General features: G+C 51.0%; 1 protein-coding gene across 3 annotated transcripts in view; it reads left to right on the top strand.

Moving 5' to 3' along the window:
* Slc6a6 (solute carrier family 6 member 6) overlaps positions 1–12695 on the top strand; it is a 74954-nt gene that overhangs the window by 22524 nt on the left and 39735 nt on the right. Inside the window, exon 3 of one of the 3 annotated variants that reach the window (XM_057762507.1) lies at positions 4388–4504. The exons of the other annotated variants lie outside the window; for them this stretch is intronic. Coding sequence (XP_057618490.1) covers positions 4486–4504 — 19 coding nt within the window. The 5' untranslated portion in view covers positions 4388–4485. The remainder of the gene's footprint in view (positions 1–4387; positions 4505–12695) is intronic. 3 annotated transcript variants of the gene reach the window in all.

The raw sequence follows: 12695 nt of genomic DNA, 5'->3' as shown, positions 1-12695 counted from the left end.
AGGTATCACCTTCTATGGACTTCAGAGAGCAAAGCTGCAGCAGCCAGGGGAGGGACCCCCCCCCACTTTCCAGGCATCAGTCATGTGATGTCAGGAAGAAGTATTAATGTAGAACTCGGCCATGGTGGGGGAGGGGTCAGAAGGAACTCCTTGACCAAATAAATAGATGAGTCAATTAAAAAGGATGAAGTTAGGGGCTATTTATAGCTGTGGCCTAAATCACAGGTATCCTTGCCCCCAAGGAGGAAAAGGAGACCTTTTTTTGGGTGGCCCAAGCTGTATCCATGACTAAGCTGATTATGCCTTGGGCTGTGGAGGGTGGAATACTAGAGAGAGTCTGAGTGCCCTAGAGCTCAGAGTGACAGTTCAGGGAAGGTGAGGGGTGGGGGCACTGTAGGGGCAGGCAGGGGGTGGGGAGAGGCAGTCCCTTTACAGAAAAGGCTTAGGCTGGGGCAGGCCCTCGGGTTGGCCGTCCCCACCATTAGTCTTGGAGAGGAGCCGTTCCCTGGACTTTATCCTCCTGCTTGTGTTAACCTGGTTAAACTTAATGGTTGAAAACAAGCCCTCTTTCTTAGCTGGAGGGTCAGTTCTTAGCAATCACAGCTGGTCTCGCCGACTTTCACCTGTTGTGGGTGTAGTTAGGTGGGAGAACACTTAGCAAGGCCTGGGTGGCATGTGGGTGTCTGTTGCTGCTGCCACCACCACCTGCCACACAGCCGCCATGCCACGTGGCTGCATCCAGCCTGTGAAAGCAACTGTGGTTTGGAGATTTGGGTTCTTTAATTTGGGAGGGGAGGTTTAATTTGCAAAGTGGCCCCTCTGCCTTGAGACATGTCAGTATTTTCCTGTGCCAAGTTGAAGGGGGTAGGACTTTGGGTTGTTAAAGGCGATAACCTGGAAATAACCCTGAGCTCAGCAGTTAACGATTCAAGACTTGGGAGCGTGCTTCTTCCTGGCTGTGTAAACCTTGGTCAAGTGGCTTAGCCTCATGAGACTTGGTTGGGCATCTCCAAAGTGGGGTGATGGCTCTCATCCCACTGGCAGTAAGGGTTGGATGCTGTGAGCCTGGAATGTACCGGCTGAGCATGTGGGTGTCTCTCCATGTGCCTAGGACATTGGCAGAGTGATTTTTGTCCCTGCAGGCTGAGGTGCTCTGAAGTTCCATTACCTTTGGACCAATTAGGAGATAAGTGAGCGGCAGCAATCACTGGAGAAGGATTTAAGGGAAGAAGGGGAAATATTTAGCCTGATTAAAAAAAAAAAAAAAAACCACGGTTATTAGGTGGAATTATATAAAGCACCCAGAGCTGTGTGGCTGCATGTCAGCTGCAGTTATTATTTCAACCATAGGAAAACAGTTGGAATTAGAGGAACAAAGGGTTGCTATGACTACAGCAAACCCAGGTTCTTCTCAGTGCACCTGGGGCAGGCCCAGCCCCTGCCCTGGAACAGAAAGCAATCTGAGGCCACCAGAGAAGGTACAGGATTACTGCTGGGGAACCATAGCCACATTTGGGGAGATGGGTGTAGGCTGGGCAGGGATGGTTTCCCTGAGGAGGTAACACTGAGGAGGGGGAGAGCCAGAAATATACTGGGGTGTGTGGTGGTATACCCCACTGTGAATTGCTAGGGCCTGCATGGTGGTAATAGGTGGGAATTTCCCCCTCTCCCATAGTGCTGAGGGTGGAAGCAGAGGCTCTGTGTATTATGTGTATACTAGGCAAAGCTCTGCCACTGAACCATACCCCAAGCCCCTTATAGAGATTTTTTTAAAGTTTATTTTTATTTATGTATATGAATTGCCTATATATATGTATGTATGTGCACCATGTGGGTGCAGTGCTCACAATGGCCAGAAGAGGGCATTAGACCCCCTGGAACTGGAGTTACAGATGGTGGGGAGCCACCAAACTAGTTTACTGCCAGAGGAATAAGTACTCTTTACTACTAACCCATCTCTCCAGCCCCTTGGAGATTTTTTTTTTAAGTTATTTTCCCCTTGATGGGAAAGAGAAACATTTTTTAACTTTATCTTGTGTGCATTGGTGTGAGGGTATCAGATCTCCTGGAACTGAAATGACAGATAGTTGTGAGCTGCCATGTAGGTGCTGGAAATTGAACCCTGGTCTTCCGGAAGAACAGCCAGTACTCTTAACTACCGAGCTATGTATCTCTTTAGCCCCAAGAAAACATTTTTAATAACAAAAAAGTCGAAATGGACTGGGGGTGCATCTTGCTGGCAAAGCACTTGCCTAGCATTTGGATCTCTGGGCCACATTCCCAGCATTGTAGAAAAAGACAAAAAAACTGTAATACTCGGGACCCTGTCACCCCCAGTAGTACCAGCTGGTGAAGGCTTTGTCCCAGATAAACACAGGCTGTGAGTCTACACAGCCATAGGGACAAAGCTCTTTGGGAAGATGTCAATCAGAAACAGTTATTGCTATGTCCTCAGCCCTCCACAATGGGCACCTCCCTTGAGGAGATCAAAAATGACATAAAAGAGGGACCAGGGACTGGCAATGGAGGAGGTGGGGTGTTAGGGTGACACCCCATGTTTAAGCCCTGACAGTGAGGGAGCCAATCAGACACTAAGCAGGGCTATGCCCAAGTTCTGGCTGCCAAAGGTTTAGGGAGAATGTTGGTCACTTTGTCACTGTCTTGTCAGCTGGGGCTTTGGAGACCCTGCAGTGCCGGGTGCTGCTCTTAGGACCTCTGGTGCCACCAAATCCCAGCAGTGCTGCTAAGCAAGGCCCATGCTCCAGGGACTGCTTTATGAGTGCTCTCTGCCTGAGGGAGACCAGTGTGTCTGTGTGTGGAAGGGACAGTGGGGCTCCGGGTATCAGGTTCTTCAACCAGCTGGTTTAACCTCACTTCAGTGAGGGGTAGACTGTCTTCGCAATGGAGCCCAAGGACTCCAAAGTCTGCCCTGTTGTTGGCATTCCATAGCGGTGTTTCTCTGGCTGGGAATATTTTGTTTCTACTGTAAAAGAACAGTAGGAAATGGTGTCCCCTCTCCTACAAATCCCAGACACGTCCCTCCCATCTATGAGAGGCTAGCCCAGCTATTTTCTGCCCTTACTGAGATGCTGAGCTGAGGGGGAACTGCTGTAGCCCTAGCTACCCACTGTGGTTGGGGGTAACCTCTGACACTTTCCTCTTGGATCAGACAAGCAGCCCCCACTTAACTGTCCAGTCCCAGAAGCTACCCCAACAGTCCTCATCTTTGTCTCTCGAATTCCTTCCAGTTGAGGCAGGTGAAGTGTGTGGCCCTGTCTAGAGTTGGAAGAGCCACCACAGAAGGAACTGGAATGCCTTCAGCTTTGCCTGCCTCCCTCCACCCCCTCTTTCCCAGTCCCTGTTGCATGCACCCTGGCACATGTGCACTGCATCAGCCAAACAACGGCTCTTCCACTGGTCAGCTTTGTTTACATTTTATCCGGTGCCTCCCAGTTTACAATCCCACCCTTCCCAGCCTTGGTTCTAAGACTCCTGGGAAGCGGATGTAGCAGGTGAGATTTCTGGGCTCCACCTTTAAGACTGAGTCAATAGGTACAGATGGGTCCTGGTACCCACACCCAAGCTTATGTCCCAGGGTTCTCCAGACCATCAGACCAAAGACTGGCTGCCTGGCAGTGGTAGGTAGCACACATCTTTCATTGGGAGGCAGAAGCAGATGGATCACCACAAGTTCAAGGCCAGCCTGGTTTATATGATGAGTTTCAGACCTGCCGGGACTACACAGTGAGACCCTGTGTCAAAAACAAAGTGAAGACATCAAGGTTTCTCAAGCAGGTCTTGAAACTGCCCAAAGTTTCCCAGCTCTTCACCAGAGCCCAGCCCAGGTGACTGGTAGGCGTGATGGGGCAGGATCTGGGATGACCAAGGGGGTTTCCATTCTGAGTGGGCTATCCTTAAACATGGTGCTCTAAGAGCTTCCAGCCAGAAAGAGGAATGCCAGGAGAGTGTGGCAGTCCTGGGTCACAAAAGGGGTCACCCACCCAGGACTGGACAGAAGAGGTTGGAGAAACTTAGATTTCAGGTGACTTCCGAGAGAGCTCTTTAGGCAGCTGGGAGCCACTGCTAATTCTTGAGCTGGGTTGACCTGGCTGCTAGCTAGTTTGCTAGAAGTGAGCTGGGGACATGCCTCTGAGGAGTCTCCAGCGGCTGGTGTGGCTGCATCTTAGGATGCCACCTAAATGACAGGTGGTGAGAAAGCAGTGCTGTGCCCTGGGTGGACATCACAGCGCTTACCCAGGCTAGCAGTGGAGAGGCAAGTGCTGGGGTTGCCCTGGGAGATGCCCTGTGCACAGAGGAAGACACAGATGATTTGTGTCCACCTCCAGAGAGTCCCCACATGGATTTTAACGCTGAGTTTTTCTTCTAGCCAAGCAGTAGCTGGTGTTAGGCACCCTCTTGTAGCCCTGGAAGCCGCTGCCACCGCCACCCGCTGCACCAACGTCCGTCATCCTGACAGAGTTAGATATGAATCCCGTGCACCCAGGTTTGCAATAGGAGTTTATTATTCTCTGCCTCTAGCACCTACTATTCCCGCAGGGTGGGGGTATGAGGAGTGCCCCCAATCCCCTCTCCTCTCTCCAGTTCCCTCTCTGGAGCATGTCTCCTGCGGCGATCCATGTTGGGCAACCCTCGGCAGAGTCTGTGGGGGCTAGGTCCTTGGTTTCCTCTCTTCTACAGAGTGGATTGTGTATGGACGTGCCGGGCCTTCTGAGGCCCTATCGTGCAGCTTCCAAGGGAATTCCCTGGTGCTCGACAAACCTTTGGGGAAACACCCCAGCAAGTTCACCCCAGAGTCGTGTGCAGAGCAGCTCAGGGAATGTGTTGTATAATAGAAATTGAAGCTAAGATTCGGGGCTCTCCAAAACAACAACAACAAAAGCTCGTCATCTTCTTGGGGAAGTTGTGCTCTGAGGTCAAGAACAGGTTCCAGGTCACTCTCTTTTGCCCTGTCTATCTCTGCGCTTTGCCCTGTGGCGCTGCAGGCATCAACTGGGTCCTCACCACTCTGATGTGTTCAGTGTGTCAGGAGGCAGCTGGGACTCTTGGTGGGAGGGGTGGCAGAAGGCTGAGCACAGACCAGTGATACAGTAGGGCCATGAGACCTTGCTCTAGAGGCCGGCCGTCACCCGTCACCCGTCACCCCGGTGAGGGGGTGAGGGTTCTGTGCATTCCTCTCAGATGGTCTAGTATCCCTGGTCAAGGGCAGGTGTCGGGTGAGAGAAGGCATCCCATGGAGGGCTTCAGCTCCTGGGAGTGGGGGTGGGGAAGCACACACAGCTTCCCATTTGCTCAGAAACGAGGGTGGCTCTGGGTAAGTGGTTGCTCCTGCCATGATCTTAGGTCATAGTCTGATAGATGCTTTGATTCCAGGAAAGAAGGAAGGAGGCCCTTTCTGTGGGGAAAACGAAGCATTGAAAGAGGAACGCTGTGGGGAGGGGAGTACTTAGAAACATTGCACACTGTGCCCAGACTTCGCGCCCACTGCACAGAGGGTAAGGCTGAGGCTCAAGAGTAGTAACTTGCCTGAGGCCACCTAGCACAGGCTTCTCTCCATGAAGCCATGGTTTCAGACAGCACCGGTGACAACTTTAGTGACCTAATGCTTGGAGCTTCTGCTTGGGGCTTCTCTTGCCTTCTTGCAGAGCAAGAGCAGGGCTCTTCTTCCCTGTCACAGAGGACACAAGGAGAGGGTAGGTTTGTGAGAGTGGCAGAGGCTTCCCTCCAGAGATGATCCTGGGCTCCGCAGTGCCCACCCCAGGACCCTGGTGCCCCACCCCCACCGCGAGAGGCCCCGGGGCCCAGATGCTGGGGAAGTGACACTGCTGGAGGTGAATGACAGCTCTGTGGCTGGGTGAGTCAGTGCCAGGAGCCAGTGCCTGCTGACTCACCCTCCCCTGGCTCCTCCGCTGAGGGGGAGGAGCAGAGCTGCCCCTTCAGAGCCAAGAGCATGTCCACCTAGGAACTAAGAAGACAGGTGGCCGGCCGGCCAGGAGCCAGGCGTCCCTGAAGCTTTGTGTATACGGTCTCCAGGTGCACACCCCGGCCCAGAGCACCTAGGAGACACAAGGTGTGGTCAGGCCTCCCTACTTCCTCATTCTCCCTTTCCCTTGTCCCCACCCCCTTTTCCCCTCCTTCATCTGCCTCTCCCTTCTAGCCCTCCCTTCTCCTCTCCCTCTCCCCCTCTCTCCCTTCCTCCCCCACCTTCTCCTCCTGCCTAGCTTTGTTACCACCAAGCTAGAGTTCTGCAGAATAGCATTTGAAAAATAGGTTACTCCCCCAATTCCCAGTCCCCAGTCCCCAACCTAGGCTTTGGGTGTCTAGCTCAGAGGGGAGGGTTCTTCCCTATACCCCCCTCTTTGCAGCCTCTTTCTGCCTCCTGTCTTTCCTCTGAACTTCCTGTAATTTTTGTGCTGTTTTAATAAAACGTGCTGTCCCACCATCTCTGATTTTAGGGAACAATAGGATGACCCTGTAAACAGACCAAACAAGAAGATGACAGGCAGGTGACAGATGGGACTTTGTCTCCACACAGCCACCTTCTGCTACCAGGGAGAGCTGCCACTTTGAGCGAGGTCTGGAGTCATGTTTGTAGAAGGGGGACCCTGTGCTTTGCAGAGCTTGCCTTCCTCTCTGGAGTCTGGTGCTAGCTCCGCACTGTCTTCCCCATATCACCAGGGGTGGACCTTCTTTGCACACAAAGGCAGCTGCCTTCCACCCATCCCGGGAGAGGCTCCACTTAGGAGGGCAGTAGGTAGCTCCAGGCTGTTGGGGTTAAATGACCAGAAAGTCACATAACATTCCAGGCAGGCCCTTCAGACCCTCTTCCTGAACAGGAAGGAGGGAAAGCTGGGGCTTGTAAAATGAAAGGGTTTTAGCCGTCAGTGGAACAGTGGGAAACTTAGTATAAACCTAGGTTTGAACAGGTGCTGGAGGTCCTGTGCCCACAGTGACGGGTATTCTCTGGCCACTGTCTAGTTACCAGCTCTAATATAGCTATTTTTATTTTATTTATTTATTTTTTAAAATATTTTTTATGGTTTATTTAACTTTATTTTATGTGTCAGATCCCCTGGAACTGAATCTTCAGACAGTTGTGAGCTGCCATGTGGGTGCTGGGAATTGAACCTGGGTCCTCTGGAAGAGCAGTCAGTGCTCTTAACCACTGAGCCATCTCTCCAGCCCCTATAGCTATTTTTAAAATTTTATTTACTTATTTGCTTGTGGTTTCTTTTTTTCTTTCTTTCTTATTTTTTTCTTTTGGTTTTTCGAGATAGGGCTTCTCTGTAGCTTTGGGGCCTGTCCTGGAACTAGCTCTTGTAGACCAGGCTGGACTTGAATTTGGAGATCCACCTGCCTCTGCCTAACAAGTGCTGGAATTGAAGGTGTGTGCTACCACAGCCTGGCTTATTTATGTTTTCAAGACAGGGTCTCACTGTGTAGCTCTTGCTGGACTGGAACTCACTGTGTAAACCAGGCTGCCTCAAACTCATAGACATCCACCTACTTCTGCCTCCTGAGTGCTGGCATTAAAGATGTGTGCCATCACACCTGGCTTATTATCTTCATTTTATGGGTGTTTTGCTTGTGTGCATGTCTGTACCATGTTGGTGCAGTGCCTGCAAAGGCCAGAGGAGAGCATCAGACTGAGCTGCCATGTGGGTGCTGGGAACGGAATCCAGGTCCTCTGGAGGAGTAGCTGATGCTCTTAACCACTAAGTCACCCTTCCAGGCTCTAGTGTGACTGTCCTTGTGTGTACTTTCCCTCCCCTCAGAGCTCTTTTCCCCCAGCTCTTCTAGACAGAACTTGGCTTAATGGCCGTATGGTAGAGAACATGGACTGTCTTGATGTAAATCCAGCTGTATGTGTGCCTGCAAATCCAGCGGTGTGTATGCCTGCAAACAGAACCCACATCACCCTATCTGCTTGCCCCTGTAAGCTGGTAAAAGGCATCATTCAGTTTGACAGATCCCATCTGGAGGTCCTCTGGTCCTCTGGTCCTCTGGGTGGAGATGTGGAGCAAGCGTTCCTGCTCTGAGCCTCAGCATCCACCCTGTGCAGAGGGTGGGGTTGCAGCCAGCTCAGGAGTGGGATGTTGAGCCCCAGGTAGATAGGCCCCTGGCCAGAGGTGGAGTGCTAAGATGATACTCTAGCAAGTTCTCTTTCACTCTGGGGAGGGCAAGGCTGTCCATTGTTTTGTGTTCTGTTCATGTCCAGTGAAACCACCAGCTTCCTGGTTGGCCTCATCGGAAAAAGCCATGGGGGCTCCAGCTGACCTTGCCAGTATACCCTGACAAGTTGCTTCCTGCCCTTCACTGGGGCTGTGTTGGCTGAGCCCAGGCTGGGCCACGCCCCTTTTTCTTTGCATTTGGAGCACAGGTGTTAGAAGTTGGACTGTGTACTAGTGCAGGCCAGCTCTCTTGAGACACCACGGAGGGTATGGTCCCAGGGGATCCCAGTCCCTGAGGCACCTTTGACGGCGGGAACCCATATTTGCCCATCCTCCGTGGTCCCTGTTCTTCTCTTCTGCTTTTGCCTGCCAGACCCCTGGAGATGGTTCAGTTGTCACGCTTGACTTAACCTCTTTGCAGAAATAGAGTACCAAAGGATAAAGGCCATGTGATCCAATTAAATGATTAAATCGTTTAAAGGTGTACTTTTTAAAAAAGGCTTTAAATAAGTAATTTCTCCTAAAAAAATTTTTTATTTGAGCCAGGCTCAGATATCCCAGGTTAACCTCAAACATTATGTAGCTGAGTATGACCTTGAACTCCTGATCCTGGTACCTCCTTCCAAAAGCTGAGTTTTCTGGCCAGTGCCATCTCCCTGGCTCCTGTGTTTTCTTTACAGAAACATCTACCCTGCGGAGCGGGCGGAAAACATTAATCCAGTGATGCTTGTTAGATACCTCTTAGGCCATAGATGGAACCTGAGTAGAAGAGCAGACCCTTGGCAGACAGTTCTAGTGGATCCCAGCCCTCCTATTTAGACATTATTGATAGATCCCAGGCCTCCTAGTCAAACATCACTGATGGATCCCAGCCTTCCTCCTCAGACACTACTGATGGATCCCAGCCCTTCTGCTCCTTGCACCTGTATGTTTGCTATTGGTCTGTGGAGACTTTGCTCCAATGATTCCCTTTTGATCTTTGAGATGCACTTGCTGACTAGAGGCAGGCCCCTGTGCACAGGGCCCCCCATCACAGTCCCGTGACCCCTGGCTCAGCCTGTCACGTCATGTGGCCTTCACTTCCCTGTTTGCCCTTGAGCCTGGTTCCCTAATTTGTCAGCTGGCCTAGTGGCTTGCAGCTGGTTTTTTTTTTTTTTTTTTTTTTTTTAAATTGCATCTATTGAGTGTGAGTGGGTTTGTGTGTGCACTGGTCACTCCGCTCACGTGAAGGTCAGAAGACAACCTGTAGGAGTTTGCTCCTCCCGTCATGTGGGTGCCACATCTAGGGACTGTGGCGAGGCGCTTTTGCTCCCTGGGCCATCTCATCATCTCATCAGGCTTCTTAAAGGCACCAGGGCCTATTCTACTTGTGAAGTTGTAGAGATGGCATCCCTGACTGTCATGGTTAAGACCATGGACTTTGGAGATTTGGACAGGAGGCCTAGGAGCCATTCACAGCTCAAGTATGCATTGCATGGCCACTGCCAAATGACCTTCACCTTTCTGGGTGGTGTCATCAACAAAAGCAAGGCAATGAAGGCACCTTTGGAGGGAGTGAACTAAAAGAACGCCTGGGAGAACTTAGCATAAAGCTGGGGAAATGTGGTTCCTATTAAATGCAGCTCTCTTCCTTTATGATTATTCATCATCATCATGATGATCGAGGATGGGTGTTTTATCTGCATGTCTGTATGTGTACTACATGTGTGCCTGGCGCCAACAAAGACCAGAGGAGGGCATCAGATTCCCTGGAACTGAAGTTACACATAGTTGTGAGCCACCATGTGGGTGCTGGGAATCGAACCTGGGTCTTCTGGAAGAGCAGCCAGTGCTCTTAACCACTGAGCCGTCTCTCCAGCCTCTTTATGAATTTACTTTTATTTTGAGACAGGGTTATGCTTTATAGTCCAATTACTCTCTACATAGCCCAAGTTAGTCTCAAATTGCTGGCAATCCTGCAGTTTCAACCTCCCAAATATACTGGGGTTTCAGACAGGGTTTCTCTGTGTGTAACCCTGGGTGTCCTGAAACTCAATATTTAGACCATGCTGGCCTCAAACTCAGAGATTCCACTGCCTCTGCTCCCCAAGTGCTGGGATTAAAGGCATACACCTCTACACACAGCTGCAGTAAATGCTTTTAACCACAAATCCATCTCTAGCCCTAATATGAGGTTTTTAGATACGCATTTGTTATGGAATTACTATATCAAACCAACTTTCTTACATACTTACAGTATGGAGAGAACACTGAAAATCTGTAATTCTCATGACAGTTTTTGAATATATCTTTTATTGTTCACCATAGTGTGGTGAGAGCTCTCAAGTATATTCCAGTGAGTCACAGAGAGGTTGTCACTTGTCCTGGGTCACCAAGCATCATCATGGCCTCCTCATGGAAGCTCATGCCTGCTGGCTCTGCAGTGAACAGGGAAAGGGAAGGAGGGAAGCTCTTCTCTAGAGAAGACAGTACAAAGGGGTCTAGCCATAGACTCACTCTGCAGGGCCCTTCAGACTAAAGTGTCTCCATATGTGCAATGGGTATGTGACCCATCTCCTGCCCCAGTTTTGAGAACACGGTGAATACAGAGCATCTCGTTCCTCTTGCAGAGGCTCCTTAAGAGACATCCGATCTCTCAGCAAGCTCTCTGTGAGAGCATCTGTGTGTTGGGCACTGGGGTGGGCCGGGGACAAGCTCAAGAGGAAGCAGATGTACGCCTGCCTCCTTGACAGGAGATCCTGAATGGCGAAGGCAGCAACAGTAAGAGATTTTAATCATTTCTAGTAGCGATCGTTTATTTGAGCTAAGATCCTGCAGGCGAATGCTGGCACTGAGAGCTGGGGCTTTGTGCCCCCTTGTCTTAAAGAGGCAAATGTTGGGGAGGCAGGGGCAGTGTAAATCAACTTCAAGAACTGCCTGGCTGGTGTGAAGGATGTCTGAAGGCCAGAGGGGCTAGACCTGTCCTGGGAGGAAGGCAGGCAGGAGCCAGGTAATGAAGGAGTCTCCAGTCTGTGGGCTCTGCACTGGGCAGGCCACTTCTCTGACCCAGCAGTCCTGTCTACGCACAGTAGACTCTTCTGGTCTGTACTCTGTTGTAGTTGTAAAGCAAGCTGGGGATCTGGCTCCATCTACCCTGGCCCCTGTGTGTGGCCCGAGGCGGGCTACCATGTCTCTCCTTGCACCTCTGCCTCTGCGGTGTGGGAATGTGTTAGAGGTCTCTGTGGGCTGTGGAGCAGCTCCGCGGTAGAGCGTTTGCATAGGTGTGTGCAAGGCCTTGGGTTCAAACCCCAGCACTTCGTTAGCCTTGTGTAGTAGAGGCAGGAGGATCAGAAGTTCAGGGTCATCCCTCCTACCTGTGAGTTCAAGGCTGGCTTGGGATATATGAGATCCTGTCTTCCCTCTTGCATACCTCCCTTCTGTCCCCCCAAAGAATGACAGAACAAGAAACTGTTCTGAAATAGTTTAGCCTAGGTGGAAAAAAAAAAAAACCCGATGTTTTTTAACTGGCCACAAAAGTGTATGTTGTAAACCCACAATGTCACTGGCTCCAGGGTCAGCTTGAGCTGTGTGTGTGTGTGTGTGTGTGTGTGTGTGACAAAACTTGCCTGGTGATCTTCAAGCACAGCTGGATCTGGCAGCCACCCCTGGAAAAGGGACAGTGATTTCTGCCGTATGGGGAGGGACACTTCATCCTGGAGCCTGTAACTCCCTGAACTGTAATCACCTGTAGCTGTGCTAACCATAAGGAAGCTCCTAGAAAGAGAAGTAAGCACCTTCACCACTGGAACAACCCTGGGCCCTGAGCCAAGAGACACAACTGCCTTGGAGCAACAAACTGCCAGCAGGTGATGTGAAGGGGCTCACTGTGTTAGGCTGTGGCTTCTTGCTCACCAGAGGGGTGAACTAACTGGGAGTCTATAGAGGTGGACCCTAGGCAGGGTGTCATGAGAATTCAGGCTGGGCTGTCAGAGGCAGAGAAGCCAAGGGCTGAGGCAAAGCCTCAGGGTCTCTGTGATACCAGCTCATTCCAGTGACCTCAGAGTTGGCCGGGCCTTGTTCATCTCTTGCTGAGTGGGACAAAGGCCTTGTCCGCCCTGGGGTAGGTAATAATGACGCCAGCTATTATTTTAGGGAGTGCTTGCTATGTGCCACGTGCTATTCTGAGCTATTCCATGTACCCCCTCATTTCTCTCTCTGCACCCCATGACAGGCACTACTGCTCTAAAGATGAGGAGGGGCTGAGTGCCTTACCTAAGGTCCTTCAGCCCCTCAGGGCTCGCATCACCAAGCTGCTACCACAGTGCCTGGAGCAGCCAGCATAGGAGTGGGTAAAGCTGCAACATTCCTGTGGGACTGTCCCACATGGTGGGGGGGTGGGAAATAAGGGTTTGAGAGGGTCTTGCTTGGGATCTAGGAGGACCAGGGATTGGAGCGGGCCTGGTGTTTCCCTCTAGCAATGCACTGAGAGCTGGGGTCCATTATGAATGTGATTTTTTTTTTTAAGCT

The sequence above is a fragment of the Chionomys nivalis genome, chromosome 1 (genome assembly GCF_950005125.1).
Source record: "Chionomys nivalis chromosome 1, mChiNiv1.1, whole genome shotgun sequence".
Classification (NCBI taxonomy): domain Eukaryota; kingdom Metazoa; phylum Chordata; class Mammalia; order Rodentia; family Cricetidae; genus Chionomys; species Chionomys nivalis.
Note: the sequence above shows the minus strand (reverse complement) of the source record. Positions and strands in the feature narration are given on the sequence as shown.